Below are 24,563 nucleotides of genomic sequence, written 5' to 3'. Positions count from 1 at the left end.
GTTTACATCTGTCTGTCTTCAATCGGAACACAAACATAAACGCAAACGAATGGGCGCCAGAACTTTGTGTCCAAACAGCAGATAAAAGGCCGCATCAAAGTAATCCATGCACTTCCACTGTGTAACCTGATGTGTTCTGGACTGAACACACGTGTTCTGTGGACACGTCTCCACGCTGCTCCTCGGTTACAGTCAGAACGCACGGTTCTGAAATACTGCACACTTCACCGAGGACCTGAACAGTCAGTGGTTCTGATCAATACTGTGATGTCTCATGCTGCCTCATCAAATGATTTTTCAGGTCAGTTCCTCTTCTGAACGTACAAACAGGATCAATACACTACCCGGGTACGAGACTAAACCTGCTGTAGTGTCCGTACCTCAGTGCGGAATGCCTTGATGCGCTGATTCTACTGGTGTCGTGTTCATTTTATTGAAAGTTCCTAGACTAGATTGCATTAAGTGTTTGTAACAGCAGGACAGTTTAATAGGTACATGAAGAAAGCACATTAAACAGCACACGCAACGGACACGAAACCCTGAGCGTCTTAAATGAAGTTCTCTTCAGCTTTGAACAGTACATTTCCTGCAGCAGCTCTGGGACTTCCGCCATCGTTCTAACGTCTTTCAATAAAAACTCGATTTTTTTCTCTACTGTAAAGCGACGCTGCTGCACAGCTACCATTTTATTCATTTAGATTTTCAGCGTGCAGGCCACAGGTTGAGAACCGCTGCCGTAAATGACATTCAAATCGGCAAAATTCGCCAAAAGGCAAGTGGTTTAATCATGAAGAGAGCCGTCGACTCATCCACCCACCTGATTCCAGCGGAGACCCCTGACCTCCTGTACTGTAGGTATGAAACGTTTATTTTACTTCTACTGTTACAATCTTTTCTCTCCTTTCTCTAGACAATTTATTTTGAATCTTTCCTCATTTATTGGGTCTGGAAAAGTGTGTGTGTGTGTGTGTGTGTGTGTGTGTGTGTGTGTGTGGCCTCTTTCTCACACATAAAAGCCAGAACGTTTGTGATTTGTATTTTTCACACCTGCAAGCTTCAGACAATAAATTTGTGAAAATCTCGTCTCACACACACACACACACACACACACACACACACACACACTTATAATTCTCCACCTGCAGCCAGTAAAAAACACAGAAAACACCCCTCAACTTGAAATATCAACTCATACACTTGGGTCGGTTTCTTCAACTACCAGTCCCTTCTCCGTTTACTGAGCGAGATCAAGTCAATAATGTTCATGTTCTGGATTCTTTCAGCTGCTTTTGTTGTAAAGGTGTGTTAGAGATTGTGTTACACTGGATTTTCTATAGAGGGTTCTCCCTATATTACACAATAGTGTCTGCTCTAACACACACACACCCATACTACCCTCATGGCAGGTGTATGGGTGTGCTAGTGTGTTTGAGGTCAGGATTCAGGATTGTAAATCTTCAGGATTATCAGTCAGAGACATTTTTATAAATCCCTTCCGTGTGCGTGTGTGTGTGTTTGTGTGTGTGTGTATGTTAACGTGGCATCAGTGTCGTCACACAGGCAGGGCGAGGACACCTTGCTCCAGTCGGACTCGTTAAGCAAGCGCAGGAATGCTGCATATCTCAGCTGCTGTCTGCTTTCCAGCACACGCTGAGATCTCAGCTCCAGAGCGATGGACTTCACCAAGCGTGTGGGACGCTGCTTCGGCTTCTTCGTCTTGGCCATCGTGCTGGATGTGGCCGGCCTCGTCCTGTTCCTGCTCGGCATCTTCGCCCCGCTCAGCTTCTGGGATTTCTTCGTGCTCTCGGGCCCCATCATCATCTTCCTCAGCCTGCTCTTCTGGATCTTCTGGTACTTGGGGAACATCAACGTGCCCTACCAGCAGCTCCTATCCTGAAGGAAAGGAATGGAGGAGTGGAGCAGAGGGGAAAGAGGGATTGGGGACTCTCGAGTTTACGAGCAAAGGGGAGAAATCAAGTACTTTAGGGGACCTGTGGAGTGTACGCTATGGTTTAGCACAGAGGTAAGATCCAGATGAATACATTACTACTTTCAGATATGAAGATGTTTATATCTTGGCCTTGTCCCAAGTGGAGTGGCAAGTTTCATTCTGAGAATGTGGAAATTATAATAATGACAATAATAAGAAGGATTTGAGCAACTTTGTCCTGAGAGGTTCTAAATAAAATCCAAAATGTATCAAATGATGACTTTTAACTCGTCCCTGCCTCTTTTAAGGCCTTGATGTGTCACCTGAGGTTTTAAGAAATAATTCTGAAGTATATATATATATATATATATATATATATATATATATATATATATATAAAATCACAAGAATTGAACTCTCCATATTTGGTAACACTTTCTTCTTCTCCGTTTAGGGATCTGCTGTCATCATGACGTGTCAAAACCCTGCATGAACAATACACCTTGCACAAGACTGTGATGAACTCCCCAGGACTCAATCTGCACTCTGTGCACTTTGTTTAAGGCTGCTTGTTCTGAAATTGGAACGAAGCCGAGTCAGTGATGGCGCTGGTACTGCTCTGTATTTAAATATGAGAAATAAATGTGATTTGAAGGCATGAAGGTGAGTTGAAGTGGGTCAGAGTTATACTGTACAAAGAATTCACTGTAAACATTATAATGACGATCAGATTCCAGGCCAAAGCTGTCCAACTGGATGAGCCAGTGTGTGTGTGTGTGTGTGTGTGTGTGTGTGCACACCCACTGGCACACACCTTGCATGTTTCAGCACTCAGGGAACCTCTTATACTGAAATTACAAGTTACAAGAACAGAAACCAGAACTTCGGATTTATTTGGTGTGTGATGATGATGTCACTGTTGTGAAATGAGATCTTCATCTGTGCTTCTCTCTCTCTCTCTCTCTGTCTCTCTCTCTCTGTCTCTCTCTCTCCCGTTCTCTCTCTGTCTCTCTCTCTCTCACTCTCGCTCTCTCTCTCGCTCTCTCTCTCGCTCTCTCTCTCTGTCTCTCTCTCTCTCTTGTTCTCTCTCTTGCTTTCACTCTCTCTTTCGCTCCCTCCCTTCTCTCTCTCTTGCTCACTCTCTTGCTCTCACTCTCTATCTCTCTTGCTCTCTGTCTCTCTCTCTGGTTCTCTCTCTCTCTCTCTCTCTCTCTCTCTCTCTGCCTCGACTGCCATATTGTGTAGACCAAAGGTTACTTTAGAATAAAAGACACACCTCCTAAACTCAAAACAGTCAATGTTACCTCCTTGTGAGATGTCGAGTTCTGGATTGTGATTGGTCAGAAGGCGTCGGTTAATTTTCCATTCAATTCTAACTCAATGTCTTGATTAGCATAAAATAAAATAAAATAAATCAAATGGATTTAGCATCATTATCCAGCTACCTGAACGCAGCAGTCTGATAAGATTAAAGTGAACTAGCGTAGCTTAGCTGTTGTTTACTCAAAAGCTCTCGAGCGGTAGCTAGCTAACAGAAAAGAGCCAGGTTTTGTAGCAGGGTAGCGAGTGGTCGAGAAACAGGGCTGCCACATAATTAAAAGCTGTGCTGGAGTTAAGTAGTGAGTTAGCTGACGCTAGATAAACTACTGATCAGGGTTGTGATTGGCTGATCAACTCCACTGAACTTAGCCGACCCTGGAACAACTCTCACTGGAGAAACATCAGATGCGGGAAGCAGAGAAGTGTTTCTCCTGAGCACGCTGTTAAACGTGATACTGCAGGACTTGATTAAGGCTGGTGCAGAGAGCCGTATAGGGTCCCTATGGAGTGATCATATTGCGGTTTAGCGCACGCCCTGAGCTTCACCCAGGCTTTCAGGGAGAAGCCAGTAAAAGCTTCCTGATATAATTACAGGCTGTGTAATGTGGAGTGTTAGACATCGACCTCTGCCCTTAATCTCTGCTTTTAATAAACAAAACTCACCAAAATCTGCCCCAGATGCGTCTTAATCTACACCACAGAAATACACCACGACTCTATCCAGGATATATAATCTTCCTTACATTTTAAAAACACTTACTGGTTCTGTGAAAATCCGAACTGATATAAAGAATAGAACATTCCCAAATAACTTCTCTTATAGGATAATAATGAACAATGATGCTGAGGTACACTACCACCCCCTGAAGCTGATTATTCTCCTGTAACAGCACATTCCTCTTATACCACAGCAATTTGCCAACAGATATCATATTTATTTATTAAAGAATGATATGATGTGCTTTTTTTATCTGTTTATAGTTGCATTTAATGTTGTGGAATGTCCTCGCTTATATTATAGCAGCCAGCCTCTTTATTCTCTCTTCTAGTTAACAAGACAGAAATGCAGCTTGTCGTGTTACAGAGAAAGCGAAAAAAGCAAAGCGCTGACACTGGAGACTCCTTCCCCAGATGTTAAATACACATCTCCTTAAAGAAACCTTCACCGTGTCAGTGATTTTTAATCCGTTTACATGGAGCGTCCGCTGTACCAGGCCCTGTGAACGAGCTTTTGCTATAGAAACGATAACGTATTAGAACGAGCCCATTAATATAAAGCTGTGATGTGCAGCTGCACTACTGTTATAGAAAACTAATCAACTCCTCCTGACCAATCAGAATCCAGAACTCAACAGCGCTAGTGTTAGGTGGAATAACTAATGTTTTGTTTCAATCTTTAAAACGAGCACTAAAGTATAATAAACTCTCTCTCTCTCTCTCTCTGTGTGTGTGTGTGTGTGTGTGTGTGTGTGTGTGTGTGTGTGTGTATTCATAAGAAATGATTGGCTGGTGAAATGTTCAGACTGTAACGTTACATGCTGCAGTGTGGTTGTAGAGTTTTGCTCAACTATTAACTTACTGTTCTTGATAGATAGACAGACAGACAGATAGACAGGTAGGTAGGTAGATAGATAGATAGATAGATAGATAGATAGACATACAGTCAGACAGACAGTCAGACAGACAGATAGATAGACAGACAGACAGACAAATAGATAGATAGATAGATAGATAGATAGATAGATAGACATACAGTCAGACAGATAGATAGATAGATAGATAGATAGATAGATAGATAGATAGATAGATAGATAGACATACAGTCAAACAGATAGATAGATAGATAGATAGATAGATAGATAGATAGATAGATAGACATACAGTCAGACAGACAGTCAGACAGACAGATAGATAGACAGACAGACAGACAAATAGATAGATAGATAGATAGATAGATAGATAGACATACAGTCAGACAGATAGATAGATAGATAGATAGATAGATAGATAGATAGATAGATAGATAGACATACAGTCAAACAGATAGATAGATAGATAGATAGATAGATAGATAGATAGATAGACATACAGTCAGACAGACAGACAGACAGATAGATAGATAGATAGATAGATAGATAGATAGATAGATAGATAGATAATGTCCTCCCAAGGTTTCTCTTATACATGAACACCCATAATGGGCCATCTGATAGATATAAAGGGGGGATCAGAACATAAATTTATCCTAAACCTGAATATAAAAATAGCTGATACAGAGTCAGACCATAACTTTTGTTTGCCTGTTAGTCTTTCAAACCTAACCACAAGATGTTCCAACATCTGCACATCACAAATATCATCTCTCTCTCTCTCTCTCTCTCTCTCTCTCTCTCTCTCTCTCTTCTCATGTTTAAAAAATTGCAGCGATATCTAAAAGTAGTGCGTTAATGCAGATCTTTGTGGTCTTTGACTGCCATCTAGCGGCCACATTATGTAATAACACTGCAATGTTCTCAAGATTTTAAAATATATATTATAAACCCGCATGTTGATCAAACTGATAAAGTCCCTTCAAGCATACAGAAGGTTTGTTTAGGTAAAATAACGAGCACCTGTCGATAATCATTTTATAATTGATCATTTTTGTTAAAAAAAAAAAAACTGGCTGTACTGACCCCACTGTAAGTAATACACTAAGGAGACTGACTGACTACTGACTGATCCCTCCATCTGAAAAGGAAAAAAATATATCTTATCATTCGACTGATTGTACCTAATAATACAGCACCGTCTGTGTAAGGTTTAGTTTCAGTTTGTCCTCGTTATCTGAGTGATGATTACAGAACCCTCCAGCAGGGGGCGGTGTGCAGGTCCGCTGTAAAATCAAAAGAACACGAGCTGCTGTTTTCCCGGTTAGATGGCCAGCTCACCTTCTACAGGAACAACTTTCTGAAGGGAATTTGTAGCGAGGAACCCTGGTGAAGCTTCTGGGGTTTCTTCATGACTGTAAATGTAATTCAGCGGAAGCTTTGGAGCTTTACAAACAGAGAGCACAGTGTCATCTACTGCTGGTGTGAGGTAATTACAGGTAATTGAAGTCTCAGTGAGGACTTTTATTCTGAGCCAATCGTCTCTAATTGAACACTTGCTAACTTGTTCAGTTCAGTTCAATTCAGTTTTATTTGTATAGAGCTTTTGACAGTGGACATTGTCTCAAAGCAGCTCTACAGAAATATATAAATTCAGGATATCATATATATGGGTGTGTGAATGTGTGTGTGATTGTGTGCCCTGCGATGGACTGGCACCCTGTCCAGGGTGTACCCCGCCTTGTGCCCGATGCTCCCTGGGATAGGCTCCAGGTTTCCCCGCGACCCTGAAAAGGAGTAAGCGGTTGAAGATGGATGGATGGATGGATGGAATTTATCCCTAATGAGCAGCCAGAGGTGACGGTGGTGAGGAAAAACTCCCTGAGACGATATGAGCAAGAAACCTTGAGAGGAACCAGACTCAGAAGGGAACCCGTCCTTATCAGGGTGACACCGGATAGTGCGATTATAAATAAATACACCCCTTCTATAAATGTGCTAATACTACATGCTAAAATAGTGCAGTTGTAAAACCAGGAAATTCATTACAGTTTCTACATGAAGTCTGTTTTGTTGAACTTTTCCACTGTTCACTGATGGAGACTTGAGTATAAAACTGTTTGTGGTAATTGTAGTGCTAAAGGTATCATAGCATAACTGTTCTGAGGTCCAACTGAACTGAGGTCCAAAGCATCTTTATAGTGTTTAAGTGGTACCATCCTCAGTAATTTCAATGATCTTTAGGCTGCACCATGTGGAGCCATCCTCAGCATGATGAGAACTCCAACCAAAAGTAGGGCACCAGGATGGATCAGGCAGGTCCAAAGAGCAGAAGGAGTCGGGATCACTGGTGTGTCAGGAGTAGCATGTGTAGCTCGACTTGTGGAGCAGAAAAGCTCAGGATTCACATCAAAGCCACACGTTCAATGTGAGCTCTGACCTGATTTCCCTGCTTGCTGTAAGCCTTTACTCTCTCTCTCTCTATATAATTACTTTTGTGTATAAGCTAGCTAATTTCACCTACATTCCCTCTACACAAACACTCCTGCTATAGAAGTGTATTAAAAAACGATCTGATCCATAAACAATGATATATCTAAATATTCAAATGTACTATGCCACAGTGCTGTTGAGTTCTGGGCTGTGATTGGTCAGAAGGTGTTGATTAGTTACAGCACTGACAATAGTGCAGGTTTATATTATCGCGTTTTCTTTAAGGAGTCTCCAGTGTCAGCGCTTTGTAATAGTTAGAGGTAAAGCCATAATTTTAAGGTTTCTGGCATCTTCATGACAGAGGGGTTTGTGATAACACAACATAAATGAATAAATATATTTATTTATTTTTTAAGATATGGTGTGCATTTTGTTTACAATATTAAACCTCTGTTTATAGCAGTTTTGTTATTTACTTATTTTGTTTCATGCAGACAGAAATGTATATTGTTTTGCACTGTTTGTGATTCACAAACAAAAAAAATGAGTCTTTCAATCATAATTTTATTCACAATATTCCAAGCATGGAATCGTGACCGGAGTCTATATCGCTACACCCCTAATATTTATATCCACACAACAGCCTGACCGCGCTATGAATTGTGGGTAGCGAGGTGTGAGGTCCTGCTCCATCTGCTGCAGAGGAAGTTGGAGGTAAAACCCGGAGCGGATCTTCAGGAACAGGCCCAGAGCCTGCTGAGGAGGAATTCATTCATTCATCACTATAATGAGGCTTTAAACGGACATCTTTAATGTGGTGACGTCATCCGCCATGATAAATCAACATCCCATTCAGATTGATCACATTTATTAATCTCTGTATGAATTTTATTTTAAAATATTTATTTATTTTAAAAGTTGTAAGGTATTTTAGCTCTTGGTGGGGGAAAAAATTAAGCAGAATAATATTTATCGAGAATATTTACATGTAATTATTTACAGTAAAAAAAAAAAATATTAAACTTAAAATGAGTGTTTGATTGGCTTTTTGTGTGCCAAAGACCTGGAATAAACATTAATCAAGAAAAACAAACAAACAAACAAATCAAACATATTTTTCTACTCTAGCTTTTATTATCTGCTCGTTTTCACTGCCATGTTACTTTTACATGCCTAATTACTGCACTGTTATTTATTTTTACACAGGTTTTAAAAATGAAATATAGTTTCAGTCTATATTACTATCATTTCCTTCTTTCCGTCATGTTTGTATTGATTTAATTATTATTATTATTATTATTATTATTATTATCTGCCTATTTGCCTAGTGTGATATTTTGTCTACTTCTTGTTGCTTTATTGTTGTTTACACTTCACTCTGTCAGTTTAAAAGTATTAAAAGTTTCTGTACAAACTCAGTTCACTATCATTTGAATAACGTTCTTTTCTAAGTAGAATAAAATGATCTGAAAAATTTCGTGTCGGTGTTTAAAGTTTAAAAAGTTTAAGTTAAAAAAAAAAAAAAAGTGAAAGGCTCCGGTTCCGTGTTTTGTTTACACTCGGCCGTGTTGATGTACGGCGCAACCGACCTTCACCCCAGAAACCGCCCGTGTTCCTCTCTCCTATTGGCTCACATTCGAATTACAGCCTCTCCGTTTTTAGGTCTGATTGGACCGCGCGTGTGTCAATAACGCAAGCGCGGCTTGTGATTGGTTCTCTTCCTTTCTCCTCCCGTGCATCTTTCTCTGAGCCGCTGCTCCGCGGTCTGGCACGTTTACGCTTCTCCTGTCCAGACCCTGCTTCGGTTTTATTTGATTTCAGCTGGAATTTCTGGACGTGCCTGTGAACAAATACTAGTTTTATAGCGACGTCGGCTATAAGGAGGCGTCAGGAGAAAGCATCGCGTTTGTTTTGGGCAGTAGGTGAGGATTATACGCCGTTGTGTGGGGTAACATGGCGGCGGTGTCGGTGGGGGTGAGCGGGTTGTCCGGACCGGCGGTGGCCCGGCTGGAGGGCCGCGAGTTCGAGTACCTGATGAAGAAGCGCTCGGTAACGGTGGGCCGGAATTCCTCTCAGGGCTCCGTGGATGTGAGCATGGGCCACTCCAGCTTCATCTCCCGCAGGCACCTGGAGCTGTTCACGGCCGGAGAGGAGGACGGGGCAGGGGGGGACTTCTACCTGCGCTGCCTCGGGAAGAACGGCGTGTTCGTGGACGGCGTGTTTCTGCGCAGAGGAGCTCCTCCGTTACAGCTGCCCCGAGTGTGAGTGCGTCCACCAAACACACACTTTCACTATCGGCCATGTGCCTCTCTCTCTCTCTCTCTCTCTCTCTCTCTCTCTCTCTGCCATTAGTGTTAGTTACACGCACGCGCGCGCCCGTGACCTAAACTCATCTGCCTGCTAGCGCGTGAGCTCTATCCCTAACATAAATAATCATCATTGTTTAAAACTGCAAGATCATTTTTTATGTAGGCACGAAAACACACAACATTTTACTACAGCGTGTTATTAAAACGCAGAAATCGGCGCTCGCGCGTACTGTTTATCGTTATCGTTATTGTTGTTGTTTTGACTCTTACGTGGCGTGGCGTGGCGCACGTGCGTCTCCTGCATCCCCATGGAGTGTTTCACGATTACAAGACAGTTTAATAAGTAAGTAAGTAAATAAATAAATAAATAATCATGTTTAGAGCGCGCGCGTTGTTTTTTTTATTGTGAGGTTTTTCTTTCATCACGTTAAAAAATAAATAAATATATATTACACTAAACTACACTCTCAGCAGCTCATCTAATTAGTCTGTTAGGTTTGAGTTTAATTTCAGTTCACTCCTCTCTCTTTCGCCACAGATAACTGCCTAGCATTAGCATTGACGTCATCCATTCATAAATAAACACTAGAAACGTAAATGTTTTCGATTCACTTACTTTTTCATTTCCATAAAATTCCCTCGAAGCCCCGTTTTATTCGTGAACCGTCGCTTAAAATCACACACGACTTATTTATTACTAGTTTTATTATTGCTGTGTGTGTGTGTGTGGTTGATTTGTGTAAATGATAGGTTAGTGCAATAGAGTAAATAAACAGTCTGATTTCTGAGCACAGTTTCAAGGCTGATGTTAATGTCTGATACACACACACACACTTTGTACCATTTATTCCGAACAGTGTTTTCTGTTTCTCTGCACCACCAGCGTTTCAGCTCACACGGTGAGACAAAACACTTTACTGTCATAACCAGAAGCTGTGTGTTTGTGTGTAAACCACACCCACTTCCTTGTTTGTCTTTAACAGCAGGTGTGTGTGTGAGAGAGAGAGAGAGATGCTAATTGGAGGAACCAGAGTTTCACAGATGCAGGACAGAGGTCAAAACTGCCAAAGTGTCTGCTTTAAATCCTGCAAATGTCTTGTGAAGGAAAGGAGAAAGTTAGGAAAGCGTGTGATAAAGGATTGTTTCGGACATTAACACATGAATGAACTCTGATAAATTTGTAAAATGAATCAGAGTTTTATAAAAATCAGAAAAGAGAAGTAGCTGTTTCTGTATTGGGCCAATAACGGCACAGGATAGATAAATGAAGTGTTGTCAGTAGTGTGTGTGTGAGAGAGAGAGTATAATGGTGCAGGAAGGTCAATCTCAGGTCACACACTGGTGTAGTGTTTGAGCTCTTATTGGTTCTGTTAAACAGAAATTTCACCAATTAGAATTAGCACACACCTGCTGTTAAGTTTGTGCGGCAGAGAGAGTCCATTTCCCAGGGGAAGGGGGGTGGGTGTGTGTGTGTGTGTGTGTGTGTGTGTGGTCAGAGAGGAAGTCCAGATGTGCAGTGTGTGTAATATCTCACACTCTGACTCGTACACAGGAACAGGAAGTGGTGTTTAGTGCTGTTACAATCCTCCTCCTGCATCAGTGTTGATCCAGACACCGAGTTATAGCACAGTGTTGAGTTCTGCTCTCTGATTGGTCAGAAGGTGTTGATTAGTTTTCTACAATAGCAAGTCTGACATTAGTGCAGGTTTATATGAATGCTCTTGTTCTAATACATTATTACACACACACACACACACAGTGTCAGGGATTCCAGAGATTTGGGGGCTGGGTGAGGTGGTGTGTGGATGTGACCTTCACACGTAGCTGAGCTGAAGGGGATGTGAGTACGCTCTCACACACACACACGCGCCACCTTCTGGAAAATATGCACTGTTTAGAAAGCCAAACATTCCTTTGCTAACAAGTGTCTCACTCTATATATACACGCACACACACCTCCTTAACAGTAGATGAAGACAAACCTTGTTTGTGTGTGTATATTCTTTATGGGTTAGTGTATTTGTGCATGCGGTGTGTGTATGGCTCTCTGTGTGTGTGTGTGTGTATGGCTCTGTGTATGTGTGCATGCAGTGTGTGTATGGCTCTGTGTATGTGTGCATGCAGTGTGTGCATGGCTCTGTGTGTGTGTGTGCACACATGCAGTGTGTGTATGGCTCTGTGTGTGTGTGCGTGCATGTATGTTCATGCTCTGAAAAGCAACATTTGAAAGGTTTCCCATGATTTGGTTGAGTGTGTGTGTGTGTGTGTTTGTGTTTTTATGGGTGTGTCATGTTGTGATGTTAAAATGCTTAACAGCAGCTTCTTGTAAGGACTTGTTTTTCTTTTCCTTGCACAAATGTTTATACACACACACACACTCACGGCTGGGACAGGAGTTTGGGGTGACGCCAGTCGGAGTGTCGCCGTTCAGCTGCAGTTCAACTCAAGTCGCTGCGAATTCACTGTAAAGTGTTTAAATATGTTTTGTCAAAAAAAAAAACAAAGTTAAAATGTAATAAAAAGCTCAAACAGCAGCTGATCGCACGGACCAGAAGCTATCGTAGTGGGTGTGGCCTAATATTCTAATGAGACGTATATCTAAGATGCCACCTGTGACATCACTCAAGCAACTAAACACTAAACGCAGGGTTAGAATTGAGCGATTATCTCCAAACCTCGACATGCTGTTCATTTTCCGTCTCTCTCGCGTGTTCTGTGGAATTTGGCCGGAGCCAGTCGGCGTGCGTGTCCTTTCTGAAAGGTGCTTGGACCCCGCAGATCGCTGATTGTGGCTATTTGTGTGATTCTGTTCTTTTTTATGGAAGTTTCCTGTGCGTCTAAAATGCTACAACAGGTAAACACACAGGGTTTAAAACCATGAACATGCAGGACTGTGGCCATTATACATAACTTACGCCTTTTATTTGTTTTCTAACATTAGATTTTTTCACTTATTTTATTGAATTCTTTGAGTTTTGGTTCTGTGTTTCTGCATCTCCGTGCTCGGCTGTTTACATCTGCCACTCGGAGTGTTTACAACCTTAGTTTATCAAGAGAACACTTAATTTAGCACAGTCTTGAGACAAACACACATGCACGCACACACACACAGCCTCCAGGGCCTCGTTATGAGACACACCACTATGCTGAGAGTGTGTAATATGATGAAACATTATTCATCATCATCATCATCATGTGTTTTTATTTCTCTACTCTGTTTCCCGTGTGTGTGTGTTTAGGTGCACATTCCGTTTCCCCAGTACGAGCATAAAGATCACCTTCACAGCATTGGGGCAGGTGAAGAAGGAGCCGAAGGAGGCGGAGTCTCCGGTGAAGGCGGTGCAGCCTCAGATCTCGCCGCTGTCAATAAACATCCCTGATAACATCGCTCACCTAATGAGCCCTCTACCCTCGCCGACTGGGACCATCAGGTACAGACACACAATCCTGTTACGGATTTATTTAAGGAAGGTTATTTAAACGTGTATAAGGATATTTTGGAATGATCTTTCAACATAGATATAATTTGGTAAAGAGGTGAAATATAGAAATGCATGTACTAAATGAGGGAAGTAATAAATAACAATCAATGTGATGAGGTTGTAAATGTCAGAGTATGAAAGTCATTGATTGTTCTGCTAGCAATTTTTTATTTTATAAATACTGGACAAAAATCTCTGAATTTATAGCGAGTCTACATCTAGGGGTAAAAATAAATAAATCGCGTCTTAAAGTGCTCTATGAGGCGATATATTTTGGCAAATCATCCATTCTTACAGTGTGTACTGGGAGCGAATGGATCGGGGTAAAGGGTGCCAATACTTCTACACTCTGTGATGTGTATACCTAGAGTTAAAATAGAGAGAGCACGATTGTCTCTTGTACAGTCTGTGATATCGCGGCGTCTAAAACAGGAAACCTGTGCGAGTACGTGTAGAACAGACGGCTGGGAGTGTAAGATGCTGTGGAGAAAACTTATAAACATTTTATAATTATTATTATTATTATTATTATTATTTTTAAAATTCTGTCACTGTGTACGTTATAACAGCTTCATACCAGCACTGCTGCTGAGAGGTGAGGTGAGACTGCAAGCTCAGCAGAGATTCGAGGTCGGCCATACCAGTCAGGGTCCCGCGGTCCGGTTCTGGCAGAGACGAACAAACAAACGTTCCGATCTGTGGAGTGTGAAAACGATCAGCGCCAGAGTGTCGTATTAGCCTGAAATAGAGCTCCAAAGTCGATTCCGCTGCCTCCTTCTTGAGCGCTGTAGATCACAGAGGGTCGGAGCTTCACGAGTGCAGATGATTTCCACTGTGTTGAGGGCTCAGGCTCTTCAAGAAGGAATGTGATCATGTGACCAGTGTGCTCTCTGTAATAATTTAAATCTGTGTACATGACGGTACTCAGAATCATCCCTTCCTCTCTCTCTCTCTCTCTCTCTCTCAGTGCGGCGAACTCGTGTCCCTCGAGTCCCCGTGGTGCCGGTACTTCGGGTTATAAACTGGGCCGCTTCGTGTCCTCAGACCTGCTCAACGATAACTCCCAGTCGGAGAACGATAAAGAGGCGTCGGGAGGAGACAGTCCCAAAGTAAGAGCTCCTGCACGCTTCCCTTCATCGTGGAGACTGTTGCGATGGTTAAGTCATGTGATCTGTAACCGTGTCCTGTCCGTCTCTCTGCAGGACGACTCTAAACCTCCGTACTCGTACGCTCAGCTGATCGTGCAGGCCGTCACACTCGCTCCGGACAAACAGCTCACACTCAACGGCATCTACACACACATCACCAAGAACTACCCCTACTACAGGAGTGCAGATAAGGGCTGGCAGGTCAGCCTCACACATTAAACACCACTTCACACCACAGTGCTGGTGAATTCTGCAATTTCATTGGTCAGAAGGTGTTGATTATTTTATTAGAATGTGCGTGTATGCGTGTTGCAGAACTCGATCAGGCACAACTTGTCTCTGAACCGGTACTTCATCAAGGTTCCGCGCTCTCAGGAGGAGCCGGGGAAGGGTTCGTTCTGGAGGATAGACCCGTCCTCGGAGGGGAAACTCGTCGAGCAGGCCTTCAGGAAGCGCAGACCCCGAGGAGTTCCCTGCTTCAGGACCCCGCTCGGACCCCTCTCCTCCAGGTGGGCGGAGCTTACGGACAAATCCAACCCAGTCGCAGGTTTAACTTGTTCAAAAATCGGAATGTCGCTTAACACTTCTGCGAATAAAGCAGCATTTCCATCCCGCGTGTTCGACAGAGCAAAATCCTCACTTCCAGGGAAACCGGCGCAAAGAATCAATACATTTCTGAGCCGACTATTTGTTGAGGCAAGGTCACATGACTTTTTAAATTTATTTTTATGCGGATCGAGGAATTTATTCGGTAAACGTTAGAGATGTAACTGTATGAAAATTTCATATCGCGATCATCGTGACCAGAACTCTCCCGGTTATCAGTGTGATCACGGTGTTGTTGAAATGTCCTGCAAATGTACAGGACGTACTGATACACACTGAAACCGTTTAAACAGGGTTTATATTTGATTATAACGTGATGGACAGTTATCATTAGGCTCGCTGCGATCATTTAGTCCATTTCAGTTAGAACACGGCGGGAGGCGGTGACGGCGCTCGGGAGAATTCCCAGCCTTTGTGGTTTTAGATTTTATTAAAATGCCGAGGGAAACTTAATAGAAGATGGTGGGTTCATTATTATTCTAAATGAACTAAATGAACTCTGACTCCTGCTGATCTGTGGTGCGACTCTGACTCATTTGGTTCGTGCTGAATTGAGCAGACACGTTAAGTTTTTAATTGTAGCATCCGTTTTCACGCTCAAAAAACAATGCTGCATCCTGCGCCTGGGTCACATTTGTGCTGTGTGTGTGTGGACACCATATACCGCGAGTTTTACACATCACGATAATCACACACGGTTTTAATGATGATTAAATGCGACACTGTAATACTAACCGTGGGGGAATTTTATGGCGGTTTATCGTGAAACTGGTGACGTTTCATCCCTAAACATGTTTCCATCACGGTTCACACACGTCTCAAAATTCTCATGAAGATACCCGGATGAAACACTGCTGAGGTGCTGTGGCTCCACCTGCTGGCTGTTTTCTCATGATTTGTTTCATTTTTATTAAATCAGTTTTTTCATTTTTTTTTTGTGGGTTGTTTTTCTTCTTTCCCCCACCAGGTTATTGCTCCCTTTTGCTCTTTCTTTTTCATTTTAGTTTTGTTCTTTTTTTTTATTATTCTTTCTTGCAACATTTTTTGTTGCTTTTATTGTTTTTTAAAATTCCTTTTGTATTCATGTTTTATTTTTTTAATTTGTTTTCCCTTCTTTCCTTGTTTCTTTTTTGCGTCAGTTTTCTATTTTCAGTTCTTTGTCATTTTTTTATTCGTACAGTAGTTTTACTCTTTAATTCTTTTTTACATTTTTTTCCTTTCTTATAAAAAACTAACTTTCAGTTGAAAAGAGAAGATTGTAGACTCCAGTTTATACCAAAATAGACTTAAAACAGACTGTAATCATCGTTTATATTTTCACTAACACACGTTTAGATTAGATGTTTATCCTTAATTTTTTCAGTTCTTTGACCTTTGACCTTGTTACAGGAGTGCCCCAGCATCACCCAGTCATTCCGGCGTTCTCTCCGCCCACTCCAGCGGCGTCCAGACCCCTGACAGCCTGTCACGAGAGGGCTCACCTGTTCCCTTGGAAACAGACTCCACCCCTGCCCCACCCCCTGTCACCGCTGCTGCCATACAGCCGAAACTGGCCGTGATCCAGGAGGCTCACCTGGCAAAGGCCACGCCCGGTACACGCCTCCTGCTACATGCTAACCTCAGCTAGCACATAATATATGTCATGCTGGACATATCATAAATAAATAAATAAATAAACAAACCTGTGTGTGTAGGTTCTCCAGTGAGCAGTGCTCCGGTGTTGATAGCAGTTCAGAGACCCGTGGTATTCTCCTCTTCCTCCTCCTCCTCAGCTGCTCCTCAGACTCTGATGCAGACTCTCCATGTTCTCCATCAGATCCCCATCAGCGCTGTTAAACCTCCACACACTTCTCAGGAGAACGGAGCGCTGCACTCAGAGGGCAAAGGTCAGAGGTCATGCCCTGTTGTACAGGCTGTACAGAGGTGTGTGTGTGTGTGTGTGTTCACTATGTGTCTGTATGTGTCTGCAGTGAAAGTAGAAGCTGTGCCCACCATCACCCACACCTCCATAGGCTCGGCCAGTCGAATCATCCAGAGCACCACGGCCACGCCCCTCCAGACGGTTACCATAGTGCAGCAAGCCCCATTGGGTCAGCACCAGCTGCCAATCAAAACCATCACACAGAACGGCACACGCATGGTGCCCATTGCCACGGCCAGCACAGGTACACACACAGACACGTGATTCTTGGTTAATGCTGTTAAGCCTGTTTCAATTACTTATTCACCTGTGTGTGTGTGTGTGTGTGTGTGTGTGTGTGTGTGTATACAGTGTCCAGTCCCCTCCACCTGTTGGCAGCCCACGCATCCATCTCTGCTTCTCTGCCCACTAAACGACAGAACGGAGACATCGAGCAGCCTGAGTGTAAACGACAGAAAATGGAGGAAAAGCAGCACAGCACCGCCTCTGACCCAAATGGAACGGCCGCTATGGACACGCCCGCTGCTGTCAGTCATGACTAGGCATCAATACCAGCCCCGCCCCCTTTCCCATCAACTCCATCTCTTGCTGTCTGTCTTCTCCCCCGACCCCATCTCTCTTTCTCTCTCTCATATCATGTCCGTTAATGACTGACTGTTCAATACAAAGCAAAAAAAAACCGCAAAACCATGCCCATTTATAGACTCCGCCCACCAGCCTCTCCAGCTTCCTTATTTCCTCTTTTACACCAAACCCACATTTCATCATCTCCCAGAAGACTGCAGTGCATATTTATATATTTATACACACACACACACACACACACACACACACACACAACGACTATATCTGTGATCTGAGCTCACTTGTCTGTACTTACTCGTGTGTGCCTCTCTCTCTGTGTGAGTGTGCGAGCGTGCGTGTGTGTGTGTGTGTGTGTGTGTGCGTGCATGTGAGTGTGGGAGAGCAGCATCTCCTCCACATTCCACACCCCGGCAGCTCATCTGTAATACAACTCACGAGACACGATCGACAACCTGACGAAAGAGAGGGGGGTGTGTGTGTGTGTGTTTCGCGTAGTCTAGTTTTATTCATCAACTAAAGGGATCAACATCTACTGGCAGCTAAGCCCTCAAACACACACACACAGTGAGATATGCAGTATTTTGTCATGTGGAGCACACTTTTTTGCTTTTTTTTGTTTGTATTTTGTGGACGTTTACAGTGACAAATGAATTTCCATGGAATTGTACGTCACACAGACCAGCCGCGGAGGATATCGGACTCGCTCGTCTTCATATTCGTTTAAGAAACTTTCCATTTTGTTTCTTTTAAACAAGTTTTTTTCTTTTTTTTCTTTAAGGAAATATATATATATAAATATATAAATATCGAATAAGTGTTCGTTTTCCTCCTGTCGAGTCCTAGCCTCTCTTCTTGCACCCGACTTTTCATACTTTCATATGTAAAAGATGTGAGATTGTGATTTTACAGAAGTCTGATGCTGCAGCTAATGTGCTAATAACAATAAACACACCTGAGCCGGCAACTGAAGATAGCAGCTAGCAAAAAAACTCTACGTCTGCATCTCGTCGTCATCATTCCTCCCTGGTCATGATGCTTGTCTGTAGCAGGCTCCGAGACACCATGCTTGGATTTGAGTCCATATAAGGGATTGATATTCAGGATTTAAGCTCCGCCCAGCAGCCTGCAGGGTTTCCATCCCTGGATGGATGTGGCTTTAGTTGCCTCAGTCAGCGTGCTCCGGTCTATGCACTGATTGATTGAATGTGTGCCCGAGGATGCAAGTATGGAAAAAGAAGAAAAAAAAGATAGGTGTTTGTTCTGCTTCACTGGGAAAATGCTTATTTTTTTCCTCTTTTTTTTTTTATTATAAATTAATTTAAACCCTTTAACAATTTTGCCTCCTTGTGTTTCTTTCGCACTCTTTCATCATGGAGTTGCATGGTCGGGGCTGTGGAGCGGGATGCATCTTAAACAAACTGTTTGGAGTTCTGAAGAGAAAGAAAAGAAAAGGAACACGCTCGTCATGATGTCAGGGAAGGAGAAGGAGGGGGAAGCGATGGGATGAGAGACATGGCAAACTGAAAGAGAATGGGAAGAACATGATTGGGGAGGGATCGAAAATGGGAATATGATGGGGAATGGAAAGTGAGATGAGAAGGGAAAGTGATGGGAAGGGGATGTAGACTTTGAAGGGTGAATTATTGAGAGTGGGCTAGAGAGGTAGAAGGAAAAGTTAAACAGGGATGGAGAGAAAGGAAAAACAATGGGAAGGGATGGAGAAGTGGAAGGAGTAACAGCGGGAAGGGATGGAGAAGTGGAAGGAGTAACAGCGGGAAGGGATGGAGAAGTGGAAGGAGTAACACCGGGACGGGATGGAGAAGTGGAAGGAGTAACAGCGGGAAGGGATGGAGAAGTGGAAGGAGTAACACCGGGAAGGGATGGAGAAGTGGAAGGAGTAACACCGGGAAGGGATGGAGAAGTGGAAGGAGTAACACCGGGAAGGGATGGAGAAGTGGAAGGAGTAACACCGGGACGGGATGGAGAAGTGGAAGGAGTAACAGCGGGAAGGGATGGAGAAGTGGAAGGAGTAACAGCGGGAAGGGATGGAGAAGTGGAAGGAGTAGAATCGGGAAGGGATGGAGAAGTGGAAGGAGTAGTATCGGGAAGGGATGGAGAGGTGGAAGGAGTAACACCGGGAAGGGATGGAGAAGTGGAAGGAGTAACATCGGGACGGGATGGAGAAGTGGAAGGAGTAGTATCGGGAAGGGATGGAGAAGTGGAAGGAGTAATATTGGGAAGGGATGGAGAAAACAGCAGTCTGTTTTAGAGTAATCCAGAACTAGTTTTGAAGACAGTTCTGTGTATAATCTGTTACACTTGTGATGGATGCCCAATATTTGCATATTGGAACATGACTGGCTCATAGCTTTTATGATGCAATAACAGGTCCCTATTACCTCTGCTCATGGCAGTTCTTCTCATGACCACAAGGGAATAGTAGAAACCCATAAATGTCCATCCATCCATCTTCTATACCGCTTACTCCTTTTCAGGGTCACGGGGAACCTGGAGCCTATCCCAGGGAGCATCGGGCTCAAGGCGGGGTACACCCTGGACAGGGGGCCAATCCATTGCAGGGCACAATACCCATAAATGTCTCCTGATGGATCTCCAGTAGTGTGCAGCTGTGTGTTGGTTTTTCAAACCCAAAAAAGTGTTTTTTCTTCCCCATGTTAATAAACCAGGTTATTTCGTAACGAATGAATTATATGAACCTGCTGTTGATGTTCAGGAAGATTCTGATGTGATGTAGCTCTGTGATTATTACCATGGTGAGGTGTGTCTTAGTCTTTGTCTGTGACTGGCTGCCTCTGTCTGTCTTTGTCCATTGTGGCATGTATGTCTGTTCTCTCATTGTCTGCTTGGCTTTCACTGCCTGTCTGTCTGTTAGTAGACATTTCAAAATGAAATTTGGGTTTAATACATGTTATTTAGATGTTGTTATTGTTGTTGTTTACCAAACCAAGCCTCAGTTAATCAAACCGTTATTGTGACAAATTATTTTAGCAATCAGGAAATAAATGCTGGAGCAAACTGATAAGCAGTGCAATAAAATGGGACATGACCAGAGTTTCCACTTACAGCTTTATAAAGATAAATTTAGGAATTTCAAACATTTGACATTCCTTGTGTCTCTGTCTGGTTGTGTATTTGTCCCTCATGGCCATAGAAAGTAAAGTGTCTGTGTGTGTGTGTTCATGAACACATCTCTGTAGCTCACAGGCGTGGGAGGCGTTGCCCTGGAGACTGAGAGAACCGAGTAAAACTCTGGAAAATAAAGCGAATGGATCTTCACACCTCACACACTGTGTATGTGTGTGTGTGTATACACAGGAAACGGAGTGCTGTTAGTCCTCATTCTTCTTCCTCTTCTTCCCATTGTTCCCTGCTCTTCTTTGCTCAGTGCAGTCAGAAGTGTTTATGGTTCAGAATCCACACACTTAGTTTTTTTTGTCAGTGAGAGCTGCAGTATGGATTTTTATTTTTATTTTTAAACTTTATACATTTTAGACCATTTCAAATTAAAGTGTGAAATGAAACACAATGACAATGTTGGAGAAATAGAATTGCAACTGATGAGGTCATAAGTGATGTCACAGCAGCTGACCAATCAGCAGATTTGTTTCAACAAACCTTTCTTTCTTTCTTTCTTTCTTTCTTTCTGCATCCATTGATCAACAATTGCATTTACAAAACATCCCCTCAAGCAGCAATTGGCGGGGTCCAAGCACCCTTTCCCCGGAGCTCCCCCAGTGACCTGTTGCACCGACCAAAAATAAATAAATCCCAGGAATAGATTGCAAAATGAGGTCTAAGTGGGTAGATGGTTAATGGATAGTAAGGCTGTTCATGGCATAGTCCAAGACATTAGTACAAGAAGCAAATCTTTGTTTCAGTATCAGATCTTAACCCTTTGGGGGATCCTTTTGGGTTTTATACCAAAATTACATGAGGGAAGGTTTAAGGTTACGACGTTCTACAGGAGACCCAAATCCAGATGTGCAGATTCAGCTGAATTCTTTCGACTAAAATTAATTCAACTTGGTGGAGGAAAGAAAGAAAAAAAAGGACTGCCGATAACACATCAGACCGAGCTGAAAATGATATTCCCCCTTTATGACATCCAGGGGAAAAATTAGTCGAGGTGTTAAGTATCTCAGAAAAGCAGGGCGGATGATGTTCGTCATTTGTGTGTGTGGTTTTTTTTTTTCCAGAGGTATTTAATTATGTAGACTGATAAAGGGGTTTTATGAATCCTGGTTACTGAAGACTACTAAAAGCTGCTCCTGTTTCAAGAATTGCTGAAACACTGAAATAAGACCTAGAGGAAAGGTTAAATGAGGTCAATCATGACTCTATAATTTACTTCAGTCACAGAATCATGATCATGTTTAGTATATGTGTATAGATTTATCTAGGTCTGTATTGTGAGTTGACACCATGGTGAGGTGTGTCTGTAATGTTTGTTTGTCTGTCTGTCTGTTTTAGTCTGTTTACTAAGACAGGCATCTGAGGTTACCTCAGTGAAAGGATAAGGTAAAGGTTAAATGAGGTAAAGCTGTAGGCCAATAGGTTCAAATTGAATTGAAAGCACAAAAACATGACATAAAACCGTGCTTATCTCAGCGAGGATTGACATGAAGGGGGGAAGACGTAGCCCTCCAATATATTTCGAGCAGAAAATTCGATTGTCTGCATGAAGGAAGAAGTATATAAATCATACCCTGCTGCAGCACGTCTTTAATTAAATGGGAGCAAGGCATCAAAACAAGTTCTTCGAATTCCTTGCCAATGAGAGTTTTAACTGGAAATCAAGCTCGGTATCATTAAAATGCACTGACGTTGCCAAAGGCCATCTCAACTTGTTGCAACTAGCTTTGATTGTGACATATCATAACGTTAAAGCTGCAGGCTCATGCAAAACAAATGGTTCTAACCCAAGGGTTTAATGGTTGCCTCTTGAGTATGCCTTTATATCTTTAGGAAATTTTATGATTGGGGTAGTTAACTGAATTCAAGTCCAGTCTGAGCTGCTAATCATAAAAGTGTTCCGTTTAAATCGAAGTCGAAGTGCTAGAACAGCCAATAGCATTCAAGATGCGCCACAAACCCCGCCGAATCTAAACAAACCTAGAAGTAGCTTAGCGAGCTAGCTAAACAGTGAAGAAGTTAACGAGGGCGTTTGTTCAGCTGGGGAGGATTTCTCACCGCCACCTTCACCCACGCTTTTAACCAGGATGATATTCTACACCATGAGATGCCATGTTGTTTTGGAGAAGCCTGTGTGTTTACAAAGAAATGGCAATCATGTAGAGGACGTTTTGCTAAAATGTGTTAATTTCCCCTACGTATAGAGACTTTTGGTGACAGCCTGTATTTAAACACACTGATTCACTGGTGGACTAGCGGCTAGCACGCGGCGCTCTCACCTGAGTTCGATTCCCAGTCAGTAAATGATAAAGATATTTATTTAAGTACAGTCTACACGGGCACCAAGTTAAAGTGCACCCATTATGGTTTTGAAACGTGCCTAATTTTGTTTTAAAGCTCTCATGCAATAGATTTACATGCATCTGAGGTCAAAAAACACTTTAACGTGCTCATAATTTAAATTGCAGCATTACTTTTTTCCCCCAAGTGTCACAAACGACTCATTCAATGATCCGTTCTAAAGGATTCTTTCTAAACTCCTCCTTTCAGAGAACATACTCTGCTCTGATTGGTGAGATGTCTGAGTCTGTTGTGATTGGTCTACTGCTTACAGTGCGTGTCAGGAAGCCCACACCGTAACCGAGTTTCAGCTCTGTCTGAAAAAAATGTCTATTTTACCTTACCAACTTGAGCCCAAGTCCAACAATGATGCATCGGAAGATCAACCGAACCACCATTGTGATGAGAACAGGATGTTTCTCAGCGGTAAGTTTATATGTAGTTTGACAATAACGTGAGTTAGCCGCTTACAGCTGTACATTTACATTTATGGCATTTGGCAGACGCACTTATCCAGAGCAACTTACATTTATCTCATTTATACAACTGAGCAGTTGAGGATTAAGGGCCTTGCTCAAGGGCCCAACAGTGGTAGCTTGGCAGTGCTGGGGCTTGAACTCCTGACTTTCTGATAAGTAACACAGAGCTTTTAACCACTGAGCCAGCACTGCCCCACCACTGAGCCACCACTGACCCACCACTGACCCACTGTGCCACCACTCACCCACCACTGCCCCACTGATCCACCACTGAGCCACCACTGCCCCACTGAGCCACCACTGCCCCGCTGAACCACCACAGCCCCACTGTGCCACCACTGCTCCACTGAGCCACCACTACCCCTGCAACACAAAACCACGCATTTGGAACACTTGGTAGAAAATATATACATAAATAATGAATCATACTTGCAGGTTGTGATTCAGATGGTCAAAATAAAGTGGGTACGCCGCCGTCTTTAACGAATAATTGTTTTGCAAATCCCGCGTTGACTTCAGCTAGATTTGAGAAGCAGTCGCCAGTGCGGGAACACGAACGAAGCTTGGAGTTGAACTGCTGTGGTGTCATTTTTAAAATGAATTCTAACCACCGACGCTTTATATCCTCGTCCTTTGGGAGTCTGTGCAAAGTGGTTTTGCTTTCGCAGCACACAAAATAATGTCTTCTAGACACAAACCTATCTCTTTCAGTACGCAACCTCAGCTGTAGTGTTTGAGGGCGAGTCGAAGTACACTACATAGGTCAGTACAGGAAGTGAGTCTGGAATTACAGATGACTCGTTTCAGCTGTTCAGAACCAGTTCCTTCTGTTGCGAGAACTCCGTTTTGTTGTGCACTTTTGATTTTTGAAACTTTGCAGATGTTTTTACATTCACAAACAGCACTATATACACACTACATGAAAGGGAATTGAGTACAATCAACATGTTAGTTATGACGTACGTGACAGAATGTTGATGTATCTCAATATAAAAAATGGATCTGGTGAGCAGTCAATGCTAAACATAATTAGCGTCTTCATCAACAAGTTATTGAGTTTTGTGTCATTCGCATCTATCAGTATTCCATTATTTTGGTGTTAAAGAGTCGTTTGTTACTGATGTAACCAACACAACTCAGATAAATGTTGATATTCTTGATAGTTTCGTCTCACTTCCACTGTCACTGTGTCTTTATGTTGTCCATATAAAAGACTTAATGAAACGACACAGCATGTTGTGCTGTGAATGTAATTAACAATAATATAT

The 24,563-nt window shown here is 42.7% G+C and overlaps 1 protein-coding gene across 1 annotated transcript; it reads left to right on the top strand.

Moving 5' to 3' along the window:
- The first annotated feature begins 9,045 nt into the window (after positions 1-9,045).
- Positions 9,046-18,657, top strand: LOC128615564 (forkhead box protein K2-like). Its single transcript, XM_053637760.1, has 9 exons — positions 9,046-9,533; positions 12,821-13,012; positions 14,031-14,172; positions 14,266-14,412; positions 14,527-14,720; positions 16,207-16,409; positions 16,512-16,703; positions 16,788-16,982; positions 17,090-18,657. The coding sequence occupies exons 1-9, from the start codon at positions 9,226-9,228 to the stop codon at positions 17,278-17,280; spliced, it is 1,764 nt and encodes a 587-aa protein (XP_053493735.1). The 5' UTR covers positions 9,046-9,225; the 3' UTR covers positions 17,281-18,657.
- Positions 18,658-24,563: the final 5,906 nt, after the last annotated feature.

Source organism: Ictalurus furcatus, chromosome 12, assembly GCF_023375685.1.
Source record: "Ictalurus furcatus strain D&B chromosome 12, Billie_1.0, whole genome shotgun sequence".
NCBI lineage: Eukaryota > Metazoa > Chordata > Actinopteri > Siluriformes > Ictaluridae > Ictalurus > Ictalurus furcatus.
Note: the sequence above shows the minus strand (reverse complement) of the source record. Positions and strands in the feature narration are given on the sequence as shown.

What these genes read in the sequence shown, in the direction of transcription:
- LOC128615564 (XM_053637760.1), top strand. Translation starts at nt 9,226, where the DNA reads ATGGCGGCGGTGTCGGTGGGGGTGAGCGGGTTGTCCGGACCGGCGGTG. An exon ending in TCGCCGACTGGGACCATCAG is followed by an intron (nt 13,013 to 14,030) that starts GTACAGACACAC and finishes TCTCTCTCTCAG; the next exon opens with TGCGGCGAACTCGTGTCCCT. An exon ending in CGGGAGGAGACAGTCCCAAA is followed by an intron (nt 14,173 to 14,265) that starts GTAAGAGCTCCT and finishes GTCTCTCTGCAG; the next exon opens with GACGACTCTAAACCTCCGTA.